This window comes from Rutidosis leptorrhynchoides, chromosome 4, assembly GCF_046630445.1.
Source record: "Rutidosis leptorrhynchoides isolate AG116_Rl617_1_P2 chromosome 4, CSIRO_AGI_Rlap_v1, whole genome shotgun sequence".
Classification (NCBI taxonomy): domain Eukaryota; kingdom Viridiplantae; phylum Streptophyta; class Magnoliopsida; order Asterales; family Asteraceae; genus Rutidosis; species Rutidosis leptorrhynchoides.
This window is the reverse complement of record NC_092336.1, coordinates 34,005,139-34,028,102: the sequence shown is the minus strand read 5'-3', so window position 1 is coordinate 34,028,102 and position 22,964 is coordinate 34,005,139. Positions and strand designations below refer to the sequence as shown.

General features: G+C 31.1%; 1 protein-coding gene across 1 annotated transcript; it reads right to left on the bottom strand.

Annotated features, from left to right (window-relative positions):
- Positions 1–411: 411 nt before the first annotated feature.
- On the bottom strand, positions 412–2,577 carry LOC139840546 (uncharacterized). The gene has a single exon (XM_071830807.1). The coding sequence runs from the start codon at positions 2,575–2,577 to the stop codon at positions 412–414; it is 2,166 nt and encodes a 721-aa protein (XP_071686908.1).
- Between the last annotated feature and the right edge of the window lie 20,387 nt (positions 2,578–22,964).

Below are 22,964 nucleotides of genomic sequence, written 5' to 3'. Positions count from 1 at the left end.
CTTTCAACCATTCTGAAAAAGTTTTTTTATGTTGTTTTGCCAACCACTTTGCACTCTTTTTACGGTTTTGTTGTCTCAACAACGACATGTGTTCTTGTATGAACGGACAAATAGATGTAGTGTGTTGTAAGACATTAAAATGTGCCTCTTGATAATCGGCAACATTTGAATAGCCCGTCTTGCGCCTAAGTGTCCCTTGACCTGATAGTCTTCCTTCATGATGACTTTGTGGAATCCCGACACTTTTAAACCCATCCATATAGTTTGTGCAGAATTCGATCACCTCTTCGAATGCATATCCTTCAACGATACTGCCTTCTGGTCGATTAAGGTTCCTTACATAACCTTTCAAGATACCCATATATCTTTCAAATGGATACATATACCGTAAGAAAACTGGACCACATGCCTTTATTTCTCCTTATGAGATACCAAATGAACCATGACATCAAAGAAAGAAGGTGGAAAGTACATCTCGAGTTCGCAAAGAGTAAGTATGATATCTCTTTGATATTCATCCAGCACATCACGATCAATCACCTTTAAATGAATCATGTTGAAAAATAAGAATAGTTTTGTTATTGTGTGTCGAATACGGTTGGGTAGAATTCCAAGAATTGCGATAGGAATCATCTGGGTCATTAGTACATGACAATCATGTGACTTCATACCAAGTAACTTCAAATCTTTCATCGAAACCAACTTCCTAATGTTAGCAGTGTATCCTGATGGAACCTTAATACCATGTAAACATTGACAAAATTTAGTTTTCTCGAACTTCAACATAGTATAACAGGCCGGAGGAAGAAACTTGGTGGACCTTCCATCAATATCTTTAGGTTGTAGCTCTGGTATGATATTCATTAATTCCATATCCCTTCTAACTTCAATTTCATCTTTTGTTTTTCCAGGAATGTTCAACAGTAACCCTATCAAACTTTCACAAATATTTTTCTCAATATGCATAACATCAAGACAATGTCGGTCTAGTAAATGCTTACAGTAGGGTAATTTCCAAAAAATATACCTTTTCTTCCAAATACGTTTGGGAGGACCAAAACCTTTCTTTCTCAACACAACATTTATATTAGCAACTTTGGAGAGTGTAGTTTTTCCATCCAATGGTGGTGGTAGTTTTCTATTCTCTATAGTACCATCAAATAAATCCGACTTTTTACGATACGGGTGGTTCTCAGCAAGCTCTCTCCGATGCCCCATAAATGCCGGTTTTTTACAATTTGTGAGCCATATCGAGTGAGTATTTTCCTCACAAATAGGACATGCCTTTTTTCCCTTCGTACTATATCCAGACAAATTACCATAAGCAGGAAAATCATTAATGGTGCAAAAAAGCATTGCCCGTAGTTGGAAGTATTCTTTCTTGTATGCATCATAAACATGTATGCCGGTACTCCATAATTTCATCATTTCATCAACTAATGGTTGCAAATAAACATCAATGTCATTTCCAGGTTGCTTTGGGCCTTGAATCAAAAGAGACATCATTATGTATTTTCTTTTCATACATAGCCAAGGCGGTAGGTTATAAATGCAAAGAAGAACAGGCCACGTGCTGTGACGGATACTCAAATCTCCGAAAGGATTAATTCCATCTGAACTGAGCCCGAACCTTATATTACATATCTCATCCCTAAATTCTTCAAAATCTTTATCAAAATTTTTCCATTGAAGTGAATCGGCCACATGTCGCATTTTTCCATCATTTTTACGATCTTCAGCATGCCAACGTAATAATTTTGTATCTTTCTCATTCGCACATAATCTCTTTAATCTTGGTATGATAGGCAAGTACCACAATAATTTTGCAGGAGGTCCATTTTCTGACACATCACTATCAACATTATCAGTTGGTTTTCCACGTTTATACCTAGATGTACCACATACCTTACATTGATGAAGGTCTTTATCTTTATTCCTGTATAACATACAATCATTTGGATAAGCATGTATTCTCTGTATTTCCAATCCCATTGGGCACATTAATTTCTTTGCTTGGTATGTTGAAACTGGCAACTCATTACCTTCTGGTAGTATTTTGTTCAACAACTCTAACAGGCTAGTGAAACTTGTGTCGCTCCAACCATTGTTTGATTTTAAGTTAACCAGTTGTATCACGGCGGAAAGTTTTGTAAAATTCATACAACCGGTATATAAAGGTTTTTTAGCGTCAATAAATAGTGGTTGTAATCTGTCATGATACTTATCAGCAACATTATCCTCCATATCCAAATCGTCAAACATGTCATCAAAATTAACATTATTGTCACTATTGTATGAATCTTCTTCATTATCGGTATCGTTATACGAAACAGGCGGGTTAAGGTCAGCTAATGACTCACCATGAAAAGACCAACATGTGTACCCTCTCATAAATCCGCATGCAGTTAGATGATTTTTGATATCGGTTGAATCAGCATACCACCGTGCATTTTTGCATTTCTTACAAGGACAACTAATTGTGGTGTTTCCTTTTTCTAGTTGATCAATCTCAGCAACTGTAATAAATTCATCAACACTATCTATAAACTCAGAGGTAGCGCGACCTATCTCGTACATTCAAGTATTCCGATCCATCTACAAGCAACATTGAAAAAGTTAATACATACATTATTAAAAATAAAGAATGTAAAAAGTTGGAAAAGGGAGTAGAACCCACGACCTCCTCTCTACCAAGCAACATCCTAACCATATAAGCAATTGTGGTAACCTGACATCTTTACATTTATTTTCTATAAAAACATCACGTATGGTCTACTGTAAAAAAAATCCCAAATCAAAATCAATTGAGTTATCGATCATAATCCCATTACCTCATTATCATTTCTGTGTTCTAAAAAAAACCGCGAAGTAACCCAAATCCCTTGAATCTGTAAACCCTAATTGTTCGATACCCTTTTCGATTTCTGTTCTATTTTAGATTCGGTCTTTGCACGATTCTACTTTGCTACCATGGCTTACACGAAGCAACGTATTTCAAGAGAAAAAGAGTGTATTTCAAAGGTTAATTCCTAACAGTAATTATAATTAATAATTAATTTTGTATATTTGATAATCTAAATTTATTACTTTTTTTTTGTTCAGAAAAAAACATGAATATTATTGTCGCGCAATTAGTCTTTGAAATGGGTTTGGTTATGAGTTCGATCAATTTCCTTGTTATTGCATATTGTGTATGTGTGATATATTTGCTGTGTTATTCATAACACAATAATAAGACTGCATGTGTTTGAAATGATAATAAGGTGTATAAGCCTGTGTTTGCTGTACTATGATCTTAATTTGTATATGCATGTGCTTAGATGTGTATCTTTTCTATTGCATTTGATGTGTATCTTTTCTATTGCATTTTGTGTACAGATGCAACAAAAAAATAAAAAAAGAAGTGTAAACAAACTGAAGATTGAATTTGACGAGTTTGGCCAAGCTATTGGAAAAAACCAAGATATTTTTTCGAGCAACATTGGCGTTTTAACTAGGAGCACTTGTGATTTCCTTATAAAGGATTGGAAGCATGTGTCTCCTGATCAGAAACAAACTTTATGGAGCAAAATAAAGGTATTAAAATCTAAGATTTTTTTTAATTAATTTTTATTTATATATGTTACAACATTCAACACTTACATTAGTTTAAGTTATACAGGAACTTCATAATATTGAAGACGATTTTGCACGAAAAACAACACTGCAAAAATGCAACACAACGTTTACGAGATTCAAGCGCAAGTTAAGAACGTATATGGATGAAGGCAAGCTTCCTTATGTGGAAGTAAAAGATTACGATTTCATAACTCCAGAAAAATGAAATTTTTTTTGTGAAATCGAAGATACGCCTGCTAGATGAGTAAGTGCTATTCATTTGATTTGTATCAGGTTTGGAGGTACATTGTGATATTGTAACCCTTTGAAAAAGGCATTTAATCGCATTAAAACTGTGCAGGAACTAAGAGAAAAAGGCAGGAAAAATGCTTTCAAAAAAGAAAAAGAAAAGTATGCTCGAGTTGGTCGTTCGGGATATCGTGGGAAAAAAGCACAATGAGATACAGAAGCAAATGATCCTCATAAACGTACACCATACCACAATATCAAAGATCTTGCTGCAAGCCGTATGACAAAGGGAAGACGACAGTATGCCCAGAAACATTTGCGCCGCTTATAGAGAAAATTGTAATATATTTATATTTGAATTTTTAGACTAACCAACTCATAATTTTTCTATAATTGATTACTTGTGTTTTTTTTGAAGTTATGACAGATAAAGAAGGCGGGGATGCCTTGTTAACTCATGTGGGGAAGGAACACGGTGGTTGAAAAATGGGTTTAAGTAGCACAATAGGATACAGCAAAATCACAAAGAAACAGAAATCAGACGATAAAGGAACGAGGGTAACTGATTTAACTGATGTTATTTTTCTTACAATATTTAAATGCTTACTTACTACATTTTATATTTCATGTTTGCTAATGAAAAGTCTCAGGAAAACCAAAAGCATGATGATGAAGAGGATGTTGTTGATGAAGATAATGATGATGATGAAGAGAATGATGATGATGAAGAAGATGTAGATGATGAAGAGAAAGATGATGATGAAGAGGATGTTGATGAGAAGTCTGATGATGAAGATGATGTTGATGATGAAGAGAAGTCTGATGATGAAGATGATGGTGATAATGAAGTGGAAGGTGCTAATGAGAAGTCTCAGGAAAAGAAAAAGCATGATGATGAAGAGGATGAAGAGAATGATGATGATGATGATGAAGAAGATGTTGATGATGAAGAGAATGATGAAGATGAAAAGAATGTTGATGAGAAGGCTGATAATGAAGTTGAAGGTGATAATGAAGTGGAAGGTGCTAATGAATGGGCTCAGGAAAAGGAAAAGAGTGATGATGATAAGGATGTTGATGATGAAGATAATGATGATAATGATGAAGAAGATGTTGGTGATGAAGAGAATGATGAAGATGAAAAGGATGTTGATGAGAGGGCTGATGATGAAGATGAAGTGGAAGGTGCTGATGAATGGAAAGTTGATAATTTAGTGGAAGGTGCTGATGAAGGGGAAGGTGATAATGAAAAGGATATTGATGATGAAGAGGATGTTGATGCTGAAAAGGATGTTCAACATCAGAAATTCACCAAAAAATTAGTGAAACAATCTAAACACATAAAGGTAGCTGATTTAACTAAATGTTGTTTTTTTATAGACTTTTAAATTACTTACTATATTTAGTTATTCATGTTTGTTAATGAACAGGATATTGAAAAAGAAATGCCTGATGAAAATTTAAATGTTCATGACAACATCAATGAAAAAGAAGATGCAGTGATTGAAGAAGATGCAGAGTTTGTTTCATATGATGATGTCCAAATAGTGATGAATGAAGACAAAGAATAAAATGTGGATAAAGAAGAAGATTATGTGGTTTGAGAAATAAAAGATGGAGTGTTTAAAAAGGTTATTGAAGCAGAAAAAGATGCAGAGTTTTTTGACGATGTTGATGAAGAAATGTTGATGGAAGATGACAAAAAAGAACACCTTGATGAAGATGTTAATGAAGAAGTTAATACAGAGCAAGATCCACTGATTAGACATATTGATGCAGAGCTAACAAATTTCAGAATGAAACCCAGTCCTCTACCAAGAAGAAGGAAGTCTGAAAGAATCTTATTACAGAAGCTTTCAAAAAATGTTTTCGTCAAAGATGGCACAGGTATGAGTGAGAACAATCCAATCAAATTGTAATTTGTGATTAATATTATTGATGCTACTATAACTATGTTTGTTAATGTATATTTTTGATTCTACTTTTTATTGGAGCTAATTAATATTTGTGATGCTCCTTTTGTATAAAGTTTTGATATGGTAATATAACTGTCTTTATTTATGGTAATTTGCCAATGCAACTGTACTTAGGGTTATGATTAGGGTAATGATTGTACTTTGGGTTATGATTGCCACTGAAGGTGGTTATAAGGTCAACATTGCTTATCATATTGGTTATTGGGTCTGATTTGACATGTATACTACCTCATGGGTTTTTTCCTAAATTGGAGTGAGCGTTGAGTTGTTATTACTTCACCAAACATAGGTTGGTTTCTGAATTAGGCATATATATAATAGACTAGGTTTATATGTTTGGTTTTCTTTTGGTTGCCATAGTGTGCAGCAGGTAAATAATCAGGTTATCCAGGTTTTGTTATTTAGGTTTTGAGTTGTTATTACTTCACCAAACATAGCGTTGAGTTGTTATCCAGGTTTTGTTTAAGCTGACCCGGTTGGTTCTGCTACTACTATCAGGTTGTGTTTGCCTATTGTTACTATATAGTATAACTTTCTTTCATTGCATAATAAGGGTTTATATGTTATAGGTTAATATATAGTGTGTTTATATGATGTTAATAAAGCTTATATGTTGTTAATATAGTGTTGTATGATGTTTAGAATTGTGTTGTGTAATCGCGTCAATCATGGCGTGTTAAAACAGTGAGATGGTTGTGTGTCGTTTGTTTGTCCAGTTCTGCTCCAGGTCTGCACTACATGTATACAATCGTGTTGGGTAATCGTGTGAATCATGGTGTGTTATATAGTCAAATTGTTGTGCTATAGATTCAATCAAACATGTGTTATAAACCTGATTTATAAACCTGATTCAAACATATGTGAATCATGTGATATTATTAACGTTCATGTAGACCAGATTTATACAAACTTTCATAACAAACGACTTAAGATATAAAGAAAAAGAAATATTGAATTACCTCTGATGATTTTGAAGTCTCCATTATCTTTTAATCCTGCGACGAAGCTAAACAAGCAAACAAGAGCAAGCCGGAAAAAAAACTAAAAAACGTGTGTTTTTATATTTCTGAAAAGATTTTTTATATTTTATATTATTTATAACTTCAATAATAATCTTATTTATTTAAGGTATATAAAATATTATAATATTATAATTATATTATATATACTTATCAAAATCCATTCCTAGTTATCAAATTATTTCCTAACTTTTCTGTAACTAACTAACTTCCTATTAATTAGACGTGTTTGTTTATTAACCCGTTCAATATGGAACCCGAAATAACCCGTTACATTGTTTGTTTAATTAGACGTGTTCGGTAATTTCGGTAGACTAATATTAACAGAACTTTAGGGTTAGATTGATTAAACGGAGATCGTTAACATATATATCCCGTTAACTTATTTAGACGTGTCACAGTTAAAGGCGTTAGTTACAAACTAATTAGACGTGTGTTTTGAAACTTATTAGACGTGTTAAGCATTTAGACGTGTTCCCGGCAAATCTAATAAGACGTGTTGCCAATTAGACGTGTTGTTGTTTCATTCAGACGTGTTCCTGATATACATAATTAGACGTGTTATTTGGAATATTTGTTAGACGTGTTGTCAATTAGAGGTGTTCCCGGTAAAAGTAATTAGATGTGGTTACCAATTAGAGGTGTTAAACTTATTTAGACGTGTTGAAGATATCTAATTAGACGTGTTGCGAATATTAATTAGACGTGTTCCGTGTTTTTTTGGTAGAAATCTTAATTAGACGTGTTCCATGTGATAAATTAGACGTGTTATATAGTGAATACGTCTAAATGACGGGCTCTAAATGAGCCGAAATGTAGTAGTGTAATAATAATACTAAGACTAATAATAATCTTAATAATAATAATAATAATAATAATAATAATAATAATAATAATAATAATAATAATAATAATAATAATAATAATAATAATAATAATAATAATAATAATATAAATAATTTAAAATGATACGGAGTAAATTGAATGAGTGAATGAAACAAGAATCAGAAAACGAGTTCAATTTATAGATGTTTGCCACCAGCCCCTTCAATGCGATCGCATGGGTTTCATGGGCAATGGCCATGCGATCGCATGGCCTTAAGTTCCAGCTCATGATCGTTTTGTATTTTAGCTTGTCGACATATTTTTATAATATATATATAATTTATATTAATTACATATATATATATTATATTATATTCACTTGTATAGGTGACTTGCAAATTTAGCTCCGATGACTCGTAATTAGACGTGTTATTTGGAATATTTTTTAAACGTTACTTCGTACGCTTTAATAACTTGTACTTTATGTTTCGTGTATTGTACCTTTATAAATAACAAGACTCAAATCAATGAAAAACTATCTCACTCGTAATGTAGCTTGTATGTTTGAGTGTTATGGTCATTTGCATTTATAAATTAACGTCTTAATATATAATAATATTATTTTAAATTAAAACGTTTTATATCTAAGTTAATATTATATTTTATAACATTTGTATAAATATACATACATTTTCATTTTGAAATAGTGTTTTACTGTAACAAAATGATTTTTACTGTAGAAAATTGTGGTTTTCGAAAACACTGTAGCTTTTCGGGTACTGTAGCAATTCAAAAATACTGTAGCAAATTAGTGTTTTACTTGTTCATCTTAAACGTTTTAGTTAACTTATCTAAATATCAATCGATTCAATAATTGAATGTGTAGTGACCCGAACTTTTCCATGTTTATATATATTAAATGAAATTGATATTTGCATGATTAAATGTTTCCAACATGTTAAGCAATCAAACTTGTTAAGACTTGATTAATTGAAATAAGTTTCATATAGACAATTGACCACCCAAGTTGACCGGCGATTCACGAACGTTAAAACTTGTAAAAACTACATGATATTATATATATATATATATATAGTTAACATGAGATTATAATAAGTAAGTATCTCACTAAGTATATTAACAATGAGTTATATACATAACAATGAGACTATTGAATTAAGAAACTCGAAACGATATATATAACGATTATCGTTATAACAACGTCTTACTAAATACATATGAATCATATTAAGATATTGATACACTATGTTTAACTTGATAAAATGATAATTAAACATACCATTAAGTGTGTTAACAATGAACTACATATGTAAAACAACACTTCTAACTTAAGAGTTTCGAAACGGGTTAGATATGTAACGATTATCGTTGTAACGACGTTTTAATATATATATATATATATATATATATATATATATATATATATTGTATTAAGATATATTCATACACCATGCTATCATGATAATATGATAATTTAACATCTCATTAGATATAATAAACAATGGATTAACAACATTAAATGAGATCGTTAACTTAAAGGTTTCAAAACAACACTTACATGTAACGACTAACGGTGACTTAACGACTCAGTTAAAATGTATATACATGTAGTGTATTAAGATATATTAATACACTTTTGAATGACTTCATGACACATATCAAAGTACTTCTACTTAACAAAAATGCTTACAATTACATTCTCGTTCATTTTCATCAACAATTATACTCGTATGCACCCGTATTCGTACTCGTACAATACACAGCTTCTAGATGTATTTACTATTGATATATACACTCCAATGATCAGCTCTTAGCAGTCCTTGTGAGTCACCAACACATGTGGGAACCATCATTTAACATCTAACATGAAATATCTCACAAAATTACAAACTAATGTAGCCTATATTGAGTGCCAAAGTTCACATGAAAGATCACATACACAAACACTTTCATTTTCTAAATTTTATGCATCAAATTACTCTCTCTCAAATCCTCTCTCATTTTTCTAAGTGTTCTTCATCATTTCCTTCATAATGTAGCTCAATCTAGCTCAATCTAGGTAACCTAGATCAACATACAAAATAACTACTCAAGAAAACTTCAAGATCACTTTCAAGTTTGCAAGTCTACTTCCAAGCTTTCTAATCCATTCCAAGTAATCATCTAAGATCAAGAAACCTTTGTTATTTACAGTAGGTTATCTCTCTAATTCAAGGTAATACTCATATTCAAACTTTGATTCAAATTCTATAACTATAACAATCTTAATTCGAGTAGAAATCTTACTTGAATTTGTTTTCGTGTCATGATTCTACTTCAAGAACTTTCAAGCCATCCGAGAAACCTTTGAAGCTAGATCATTTCTTGTCACTTCTAGTAACATCATTCGATTCATATATATATAACTATCTTATTCGAAGATTTGAACATATAATCACTAGAACATAGTTTAGTTAATTCTAAACTTGTTCGCAAAAAAAGTTAATCCTTCTAACTTAACTTTTAAAATCAACTAAACACATGTTCTATATCTATATGATATTCTAACTTAATGATTTAAAACCTGGAAATACGAAGAACACCGTAAAACCGGACATACGCCGTCGTAGTGAAACCGGGGGCTGTTTTGGGTTAGATAATTAAAAACTATGATAAACTTTGATTTAAAATTTGTTCTTCTGGGAAAATGATTTTTCTTATGAACATGAAACTATATCCAAAAATCATGGTTAAACTCAAAGTGGAAGTATGTTTTTCAAAATGGTCATCAAGACGTCGTTCTTTCGACTGAAATGACTACCTCTACAAAACTGACTTGTAACTTGTATTTCTGACTATAAAACTATACTTTTTCTGTTTAGTTTCATAAAGTACAGCTCAATATGAAACCATAGCAATTTGATTCACTCAAAACGGATTTAAAACGAAATAGTTATGGGTAAAGCAAAATTGAAAAATTTTACTTGTTGTAGCTACGTAAATTTTGTAACAAATCCATATTAACCATAACTTAACTAACTTATACATGTACTCTAACATATATTATGTAATTTTGATAGACCATAGACACGTGTACAATATTTTGACATATCATATCGATGTCATATACATATATATATATATATATATATATATATATATATATATATATATATATATATATATATATATTATTTGGAACAACTATAGACACTCTATATGCAGTAATGCTCGAGTTAGCTATGCAGGGTTGAGGTTGATTCCAAAATAATATATATACTTTGAGTTGTGATCGAGTCTGAGACTTGTATACACTGGGTCGTGGATTGATTCGAGATAATATATATTGATTTATTTCTGTACTACTAACTGTGGACAATTAATTGTGGACTACAACGTTGGACTGTCAACTTAACAAACTTAAATCGTTAAAACATAATAAAATATGGTATGAATATATTTCGATCATACTTTGATATATATGTATATATTTGTTATAGATTCGTGAATCGACCAGTGGCCAAGTCTTATTTTTCGACGAAGTGAAAATACGTGAAAGTGAGTTATAGTCCCACTTTTAAAATCTAATATTTTTGGGATGAGAATACATGCAGTTTTATAAATGTTTTACGAAATAGACACAAGTAATCGAAACTACATTCTATGGTTGAATTATCGAAGCCGAATATGTCCCTTTTTGCTTGGTAACCTAAGAATTAGGGAACTGGCACCTAATTGACGTGAATCCTAAAGATAGATCTATTGGGCCTAACAAACCCCATCCATGGTTGCGGATGCTTTAGTACTTCGAAATTTTATCATGTACGAAGGATGTCCCGGAATGATGGGGATATTCTATATGCATCTTGTTAATGTCGGTTACCAGGTGTTCACCATATGAATGATTTTTATGCAGATTGCTATATGTATGCATGTTGTTTATGAGAAATGAAAATATGAAATCTAGTGGTCTATTATTACGAATTGATAAAAATATAGGTTAAACCTATAACTCACCAACATTTTTGTTGACGTTTTAAGCATGTTTATTCTCAGGTAATTGTTAAGAGCTTCCGCTGTTGCATATACTAAATTAAGGACAAGATTTGAAGTCCATGCTTGTATAATATTGTTTAAAAACTACATTCGATAACTTACTTTGTTGTAACATATTAATATTGTAAACCATTATGTAATGGTAGTGTGTAAGTGTGATATTTTCAGATTATCATTTCTTGATAATCTAGGTTGTGTCCTTTAAACCTTGTCGATAAAATAAAGGTTATGGTTTGTATTAAAAACGAATGCAGTCTTTGAAAAACGTCTCATATAGAGGTCAAAACCTCGCAAAGAAATTAATTAATATGAAACGTTTATAATTATTATGAACGGGACATTTCAGAATGTTACTATCGTTATTAATGAGAATAGTAATTCACTATTCTTAACAATAGGTCCTGGAGACTTTTTGGTGCATCATGCTATTGCTCTGGGTTTACATACAACTACGTTGATCTAAGTAAAAGGTGCGTTAGATGCACGTGGTTCCAAGTTAATGCCAGATAAAAAGGATTTCGGTTATAGTTGTAAGAATCCGAAACTTATCCTCCCGGACGACGTCTTCAACAGTTGGTCCCATTTCGATGATCGACTCCAAGTAATGTCCTTAACATGAGCAAATGCACAGCGGAAGACTTAATTCATACCTGAGAATAATATGCTTTAAAATGTCAACATAAAGTTGGTGAGATATATAGGTTTGATGCTAGCAGCGTTATAACTATGGACCACAAGATTTAAAGTTTATAAACATAATACACTCGCAAGTGTATGAAAAGCATTCTAAGTAGTGGGCACCCGGTAACTAGCCTTAACAAGAGTGTGTACCCCTGAGTTATAATAATATGTGCACCGAATCAAGTGCGTTCCGTTAACCTCGAAGTACTAAACACCACGCCCACTAGCCCTTCCGTCTAGTGAACATTCTGGGTGGGGGTGTTAAACCCGATAGATCTATCTTTAGGATTCGCGCCTACCAGTTCATAAACCAATAGTTAAAGTTACCAAGCTAGGGGATTTTTGATTCAAACCCATGTAGAACGTAATTTTAGTCACTTGTGTCCATAACGTAAATCATTTATAAAAATAGCGCATGTATTCTCAACCCAAAAATATTTAAAGTTTAAAAGGGATCTATATACTCACCTAATGTATTTTGTAGTAAAAATACATATAACATCATTGATCAAGTATAAGGTTGGCCTCGGATTCACGAACCTATATTATTCATATATGTATTAAAAATATATAATGAAATCATATAATCTCATCTATTAGTTATGTAGTATTCGTATATTTGCAGTATATATAATTTGTATTAAACTTTAATATGTTCATATCTTAAATTGCCTGTTATATATGTATTTATTTTGTATATAATAGGAATGCTAATATTTTTTTTTAATATAAAATCATAAGTAATGTTAATATAATTTTAATATAAGTATATTTTTATATACAAAGTATTCATTTGTTATAATGCTATAATGATAATAATGATAATGATATTTTAAATAAAAGGATAGTTTTACCCATAATACTAGTTTATAATATAAATCTTAATGAAAATAATACTTTTAAATAATATTTTTGATACTACTAATAATTTTAGTCAAATTGATAATTTAAAAATAAAGGTTCTTTTATTAATAATAATAATAATAATAATAATAATAATAATAATAATAATAATACTAATAGCAATAATAAATTAATAATAATAATATTAATAACAATAATAATAATATATATAATTACAATGATTATAATAATGATAATAATAATAATATAACAAATAATTAGGAACTACCTCATATAAATGGGGTTTTTAAAAAGAAAAGCCAAAAGCGAGTCTCGAACCCGAGACCTCTCAATACCCGACAATACTCACAAACCACTCCGCTGCTGCTTATTTTTCTGATTCATATCGTACACCAAAAGTATTTAACCCGATCTGTTTTATTTCGGCCCAACATGTTAGGAAAAGGATTTAAGGTCCACGGCCCAACAGGTAAGCAGATCACGGCCCACTACTTATTTTGACACTTTAAAAAAAAATGTTATAGTGCCCTGGATTAGAACCCGTGACCTGTTGCTACCTTGCTAAGACCCTTAACCATTGAGCTGTTTACGTTTTTTTTCTGAATTTATATGTACAGATATGTTTATAACCCATGCTGTGATCTTCCTATTTCTTCTTCCCAAAATCCAATTCGAACAGAGTTCAAAACAAATTGACTAGATATCGATCCCATGTTATAACGAGTTTGTTGATTAGTTTCATGATTCAGTGTATATACAAAACGTTTATTGAGTAACTAAATGGGTTGATAAAATAAAAAAAAAAAAAAATCTCAGAGTGCTGCTGCCGCTGCTTTGTACGATGAGAAGGAAAAAAAAAATGATTTTGTTTTCAGTACGTTTTTAGCTCTTAACATCTTCACAAAATATTTTCTAAATCATCATTTGATTACAATAGAAGCATTAGTTTAGCTCGAAGCATTACAGAAAATTTGAATTCGATCGATGAACATTTGTTGACTTTTGAAATCCTACACTTTGACTCTTAAATTAGTGTTCAATATGAGGAATTGAAAACTGAAACTCTACATATAGTTTTAGAAGAAGATTGTAAACATGTTTGCATTTACACATTTTCAAATTAATTCGAAATCAAATTGACAGTTAAATGGGTTCTGCGTATGAGAAAAAGAAAGAAAGAAAAAAAAATATATATCTCCCTATATGTATAAAGAACTCGTTTTTCTTATAAGTTAACAGAAGTGGAACATATGATATGGTCTGATTGTTTTATTCTACAATAATACACAAGCAAAGTCAATTTGTAGGGTTGGTGATGGTGCAAAAAGGGTTCACGGGTATACAGCAGATGCAAAAACAAATATAAATCTGGTGGTGATATATATCATACACGTATTCATTTTTTTTTTTATATATTATATTTTGTATTTAATATTTAATATAAATAACTAATAAATATCCTAATTATGGATATGTTGTTGGTACCAAAATAAAAATAAGAATAATACTAATAATAATAACATTTATGTTAAAAAAATAAACTAATAAGATTATATTTTTAATGATGAAAATAATTTTAGTAATCATAATAGATGATAATTTTCATAATAATTCTTTTATATTAATAATAATATAACAATTAAAATTTTTATATCTACATATTATATTTAGGTAATAATATTCATAATACAGATATTAGTATTAATATTAATATTAATTTTGGGATAACGAAAATAATAATAATATTATTATAACAATTAAATTTTAACTTGTAATAAGATTCCATATTTTAACCTTATATATTTTAAGTTATTTAATACTTATGTTATATAATAACATATTTAAATATGTAATTTTCATATAATTTATATATAATACAATGTACATATATTATTAATTATATAGGAATCATTCATATATATTTATATATTCATACATAACTATTTACACGTAATTGTTCGTGAATCACCAGACTTGGTCAACGGGTAACTAATCAACCGAATACAAATATCAAACTTTCTAGACTCAACATTAAGGTTTTTGCTTATCGTGTCGGAAACATATAGAGATTAAGGTTTGAATTTGGTCGGAAATTTCCGGGTCGTTACAGTACCCACCTGTTAAAGAAATTTCGTCCCCGAAATTTGAGTAGGGTCGTCATGGCTAATAATGAAAATGTTTTCATGACGAATATGAGAAAATAATTGAGTTTTATCATTATCGAGAGATATAGATAAAATGATTCGATCATGTGAAACGCACGAGTTAAGCTATCTCAAAAGAGTGAAATGAGTAAATAAATATATTTATTTCAACCGATGACGTAGTTATTATTGACTTCCGAGATTTAAGGGATTTAGAGAAAAATCTTACGTAATAAGATTTGGTTCTTCGACGATCAAGATCTTCTTTGATTTTAATGCGACAATCTGTTTCGATTTCTCTGTCGGATACTTTTCTATAAATCCACTCCTTCGTTTCCTTATTTTCTACAACTCACACCTTCTATTCTTTCCCCCTTTATTCACACTTTGAAGCATTTATCAATATGCTTCATCCCGTGCTGATCCTTGATATACTCCTAACTTTCGTATCTGAAATTCTTCTTTGTCCGGAATTCGTAGATATGAGATTTGGAATGAACATAGCTAATGTTCTCAGAAAGAAATGGAAATGGCACGATTTTGATTTGTCAAATTACCATAATATCCTCGAAAAAGACCGAATCATCAAGAGAATATTTTCTTGATATGTTTAGAGATTGGATAGAATGTAAGAGCCGTGTAACTTGGCACATGATGACGGTACTGTGAATCATCACATTCCATTAGAAACTTAACATGATTTACTGTAATATAATGAAGTTGATCAAGTTTCATTATATTATACTAATTCATGCATCAGTTCCCAACACTACTTCAGAACATTCCTATTTTAAACTCGAAGGTTTCAGAATTTAGAAACTAATACAGTTTCTTTTATGTTGTAACGCAGATGTTACGGAGAGATAAATATTCTCAGATAAGAATACTTATGAAAATATCTTCCGAAATATTGAGAATACTTATAATGGAAAGGCACGATGATATTGTAAATCTTCTATCATTGATGGATAACGAGAAAGATTTGTCTGTGAAGGTTTGGAATAAGGAGTAAGGTGTTTGCTAATGATTTCAACAGGTACGGAATCATTTGGATCCTTTGAAGTCAGGTTTAGTTTTCACGATTTGTTCACGGCGTCCTTCATACTTTGTTCAAACCTTTTTCCAGTTCTCAACCTTCTCTTTTTCGAAGTTTTACCAACACACTGTACTTTATCATCACACTTTTGACCGTTAAAGTTGTTTTCAGTTTTTGCTGCTTCATCAGCATTTTGAAAACTAATTCATGGTCCAGGGTGTTTTTCAGAAACTTCACATTCGAAATATGTAACTCTTAGGGATAGACGTTTTCAGTATAACTGGAGAAGTGCTACGAGATTTTCAAAATACTAATTGCGGATTCCGCCAAAGAGATAACGAGCTGCTGGTATATCTGCTAATGATGTTGTGAAATATAAAAGGTTCTCCGGTAACGACAGCGAATGGACAAGGTATAATTATCGAGGTTATAATAGAAGTAGTCTCACTGGGAAGTCAAAGTGAAGCTGTGACAAAATCAGTTTCTTGAAAAGGAATTGTGAGGTTGTTTTTGCTAATAAATGATAAGGAATTCTTCGCGGATACGTTTTAACTAAAATTTTGGTTTCGAAAATTTTCAGGTGCATAACTGTATGCATAAATCTTTCTTCCGTAGACGAGGTGCGGCTGGTTCAACTTCTCGATCGCGGTGTTTTCAAGAATCATTATAGATTTGAACACAGATTTGTAATTGTCGATGTACAAATGAGGTTGAGGATGAAATCAAGTGGCAAACTTGAAGAACTGTTTAGTTTTATATGTTATAATCAATATTTTAATTCATTTTAATTGTCCATATTTAGCAGTCTATTAGTCCGATTGTCCAATGGTCCAATAGTTCAACAGTTCAATATATTCATATATATATAATTTAATATATATAATTAATACGTATCGTGACCCGTGTACCGGTCTCGGTGTCGATCACAACTCAAAGTATATATATATTTTGGAATCAACTCCGACCCTGTATAGCCAACTCCCACCTTCACATATAGAGTGTCTACGGTTGTTCCGAAATATATATATAGATGGTTCGATATGATAAGTCGAAACCTTGCATACGTGTCCCGTTATTTAAAGTGCGTAAAAGTAAATAACAGAAATTAAATGACAATAAATAAAATTGCGAGAATGTAAATTGCGATAAATTAAATGTTAATCAGTTAGCTGGGAACAGTTAGCCGGAACAATTAGCGTGAAATCCTATCACAATTCCAATTAATTAATTCGTTTGTTTCTAACACTTTTTATTTTTATCCAATGTTTTTCTTCGTTATGCCACTTGTTGGATTCTGATAGGTCAAAATCCAAATATGAAATTTGAATAGAATTGGTTATTCTGTGGTGAACGGATACGTATATCGGTAGTTGTAAATAGGATAGTAAATGATTGTTGCATCAGATTCGAAGAATGTACAATGTAACTTATTAATGTGAATTCTAAATATTCCTCGGGTACTACCCACCCGTTAAAATATTCTCATCATTAACAGTTTGTACGATAGAAGTTTTAATTACAATCTTTATGAAAATATATTTGCATATATATTTTCTTCGGATGTAATTATGAATTTAATGAGTCAATAGAATATTATACTCATTTGATTTATTGTTGGCACTTGATTACATGATTCTCTAAAACATTAGAGATTACATAATTGCCATGTCGAACGAAGGTAAATGAGGTAGAGCAATACGTAGAACGAAATTAATCGATGTAGAACGATATGCAGAACGAATATCATACTCTAAATACAGATGGTAATATTGAGACGTGTTATGTTGATATTCGTGGTACAGATTGTGATGTTGAGAGTTACGGTGCAGTTTATGGTTTAGGGATGATAAGGGTACTGTCGACGTCGATGATGGTGGTACTGATTATGCTGCTGGTGCTGCTGCTGGTGGTCGTATCCTTCGCTCCAGGTTCTCCAAAGTCGTCACACAAGCGCGTAGTTTGTTAACTTCTTCTAGTACTACAGGATGATTAACGGTTGAGGCGAACGGATGAATAAGATTCGAAATATGGGATAGTATGTAATCGTGACGGGATATTCTAGAAATGAGAGGGTAAATGGTTTCTCGAACAAGTTCGTCGGTAAGTGCTTTCAGATTCATCGCCAAACGAGCAGTTTGGTGAATGGAAGGGATCGTCGATGTGAAATAATTTTCGGATATCAGATGATATTCTAGCTATATAGAATATCCATAACACCAAAAATTTCGTAGACTACAAAGGAACCTACGGCATATATCAGGCAAGTCTACAGATGCGCTAAGATGTGAATTTTGTCCATACACTATCGATGCACTAAATGCATTAAGACGTGTCTAGACTTAAGAATGATAAGCAGGCAATTTCCTAAGGATGATAAGTAGATGATTTCCGACTAGATATGATAAGCAAAACTTTTGACATGTAGGCACGGTCAAAGTCCAGACTCACTAATGTATCCTAACAACTACTAGTCAGACACACTAATGCAAGGCCTGGTTCACTAAGACCACCGCTCTGATACCAACTGTAAGAATCCGAAACTTATCCTCCCGGACGACGTCTTCAACAGTTGGTCCCATTTCGATGATCGACTCCAAGTAATGTCCTTAACATGAGCAAATGCACAGCGGAAGACTTAATTCATACCTGAGAATAATATGCTTTAAAATGTCAACATAAAGTTGGTGAGATATATAGGTTTGATGCTAGCAGCGTTATAACTATGGACCACAAGATTTAAAGTTTATAAACATAATACACTCGCAAGTGTATGAAAAGCATTCTAAGTAGTGGGCACCCGGTAACTAGCCTTAACAAGAGTGTGTACCCCTGAGTTATAATAATATGTGCACCGAATCAAGTGCGTTCCGTTAACCTCGAAGTACTAAACACCACGCCCACTAGCCCTTCCGTCTAGTGAACATTCTGGGTGGGGGTGTTAAACCCGATAGATCTATCTTTAGGATTCGCGCCTACCAGTTCATAAACCAATAGTTAAAGTTACCAAGCTAGGGGATTTTTGATTCAAACCCATGTAGAACGTAATTTTAGTCACTTGTGTCCATAACGTAAATCATTTATAAAAATAGCGCATGTATTCTCAACCCAAAAATATTTAAAGTTTAAAAGGGATCTATATACTCACCTAATGTATTTTGTAGTAAAAATACATATAACATCATTGATCAAGTATAAGGTTGGCCTCGGATTCACGAACCTATATTATTCATATATGTATTAAAAATATATAATGAAATCATATAATCTCATCTATTAGTTATGTAGTATTCGTATATTTGCAGTATATATAATTTGTATTAAACTTTAATATGTTCATATCTTAAATTGCCTGTTATATATGTATTTATTTTGTATATAATAGGAATGCTAATATTTTTTTTTAATATAAAATCATAAGTAATGTTAATATAATTTTAATATAAGTATATTTTTATATACAAAGTATTCATTTGTTATAATGCTATAATGATAATAATGATAATGATATTTTAAATAAAAGGATAGTTTTACCCATAATACTAGTTTATAATATAAATCTTAATGAAAATAATACTTTTAAATAATATTTTTGATACTACTAATAATTTTAGTCAAATTGATAATTTAAAAATAAAGGTTCTTTTATTAATAATAATAATAATAATAATAATAATAATAATAATAATAATAATACTAATAGCAATAATAAATTAATAATAATAATATTAATAACAATAATAATAATATATATAATTACAATGATTATAATAATGATAATAATAATAATATAACAAATAATTAGGAACTACCTCATATAAATGGGGTTTTTAAAAAGAAAAGCCAAAAGCGAGTCTCGAACCCGAGACCTCTCAATACCCGACAATACTCACAAACCACTCCGCTGCTGCTTATTTTTCTGATTCATATCGTACACCAAAAGTATTTAACCCTATCTGTTTTATTTCGGCCCAACATGTTAGGAAAAGGATTTAAGGTCCACGGCCCAACAGGTAAGCAGATCACGGCCCACTACTTATTTTGACACTTTAAAAAAAAATGTTGTAGTGCCCTGGATTAGAACCCGTGACCTGTTGCTACCTTGCTAAGACCCTTAACCATTGAGCTGTTTACGTTTTTTTCTGAATTTATATGTACAGATATGTTTATAACCCATGCTGTGATCTTCCTATTTCTTCTTCCCAAAATCCAATTCGAACAGAGTTCAAAACAAATTGACTAGATATCGATCCCATGTTATAACGAGTTTGTTGATTAGTTTCATGATTCAGTGTATATACAAAACGTTTATTGAGTAACTAAATGGGTTGATAAAAAAAAAAAAAAAAAAAAATCTCAGAGTGCTGCTGCCGCTGCTTTGTACGATGAGAAGGAAAAAAAAATGATTTTGTTTTCAGTACGTTTTTAGCTCTTAACATCTTCACAAAATATTTTCTAAATCATCATTTGATTACAATAGAAGCATTAGTTTAGCTCGAAGCATTACAGAAAATTTGAATTCGATCGATGAACATTTGTTGACTTTTGAAATCCTAAACTTTGACTCTTAAATTAGTGTTCAATATGAGGAATTGAAAACTGAAACTCTACATATAGTTTTAGAAGAAGATTGTAAACATGTTTGCATTTACACATTTTCAAATTAATTCGAAATCAAATTGACAGTTAAATGGGTTCTGCGTATGAGAAAAAGAAAGAAAGAAAAAAAAATATATATCTCCCTATATGTATAAAGAACTCGTTTTTCTTATAAGTTAACAGAAGTGGAACATATGATATGGTCTGATTGTTTTATTCTACAATAATACACAAGCAAAGTCAATTTGTAGGGTTGGTGATGGTGCAAAAAGGGTTCACGGGTATACAGCAGATGCAAAAACAAATATAAATCTGGTGGTGATATATATCATACACGTATTCATTTTTTTTTATATATATTATATTTTGTATTTAATATTTAATATAAATAACTAATAAATATCCTAATTATGGATATGTTGTTGGTACCAAAATAAAAATAAGAATAATACTAATAATAATAACATTTATGTTAAAAAAATAAACTAATAAGATTATATTTTTAATGATGAAAATAGTTTTAGTAATCATAATAGATGATAATTTTCATAATAATTCTTTTATATTAATAATAATATAACAATTAAAATTTTTATATCTACATATTATATTTAGGTAATAATATTCATAATACAGATATTAGTATTAATATTAATATTAATTTTGGGATAACGAAAATAATAATAATATTATTATAACAATTAAATTTTAACTTGTAATAAGATTCCATATTTTAACCTTATATATTTTAAGTTATTTAATACTTATGTTATATAATAACATATTTAAATATGTAATTTTCATATAATTTATATATAATACAATGTACATATATTATTAATTATATAGGAATCATTCATATATATTTATATATTCATACATAACTATTTACACGTAATTGTTCGTGAATCACCAGACTTGGTCAACGGGTAACTAATCAACCGAATACAAATATCAAACTTTCTAGACTCAACATTAAGGTTTTTGCTTATCGTGTCGGAAACATATAGAGATTAAGGTTTGAATTTGGTCGGAAATTTCCGGGTCGTTACAATAGTTTTCCGTGCGATGGCCCAGGACGAGGCGATACTTGTGATATTTCGGCTTGGGACGCATTTTATTTGGCAGTTTTTTAGATGTTAAATACCATTGGATAGGTTACTTCTTATTGGCATTGGAAGCACATTACATTATGGCAGGGTAATGTTTCGCAGTTTAATGAATCTTCCACTTATTTGATGGGCTGGTTAAGAGATTATTTATGGTTAAACTCTTCACAACTTATTAATGGATATAATCCTTCTGGTATGAATAGTTTATCAGTCTGGGCATGGATGTTTTTATTTAGACATCTTGTTTGGGCTACTTGATTTATGTTTTTAATTTCCTGGCGTGGATATTGGCAGGAATCTATTGAAACTTTAGTATGGGCTCATGAACGCACACCTTTGGCCAATTTGATTCGTTGGAGAGATAAACTGGTGGCACTTTCCATTGTACAAGCAAGATTGGTTGGATTAGCCCACTTTTCTGTAGGTTTTATATTTACTTATGCGGTTTGTCTTTCCTCTATCTTCCCGGGACTCCTGCGGGCTAGAGAGATGGAACTACTGAAGCAGCTCCCTCTGCTTCTGGAACTGTAAAAGGGTTGGGGGCAATCACTTTTTAGATCATGGCTTGTAATCCGGGATCAAGTACTACTTATAGAAATAGAAATCACCAAAGGCGCGTTGGTTAAGTATCTCATTCCACAAAAGTTGCACAAATCTCTTAAGACATGAGAATTGGAAGGCGTATACCTTACGTACTTTTTATTAGCCGGTGTGTTGATGATCCTCGTGTTAGAATTTCTATCTATTAGTTGATGATCGAGATCTTTATGATTGAATGAAGTGAAAGATCAAACTTAAAACTAGGGCTC

Excerpts from the sequence above, each read along its gene's own strand:
- LOC139840546 (XM_071830807.1), bottom strand. The coding sequence starts at position 2,577 with ATGTACGAGATAGGTCGCGCTACCTCTGAGTTTATAGATAGTGTTGAT.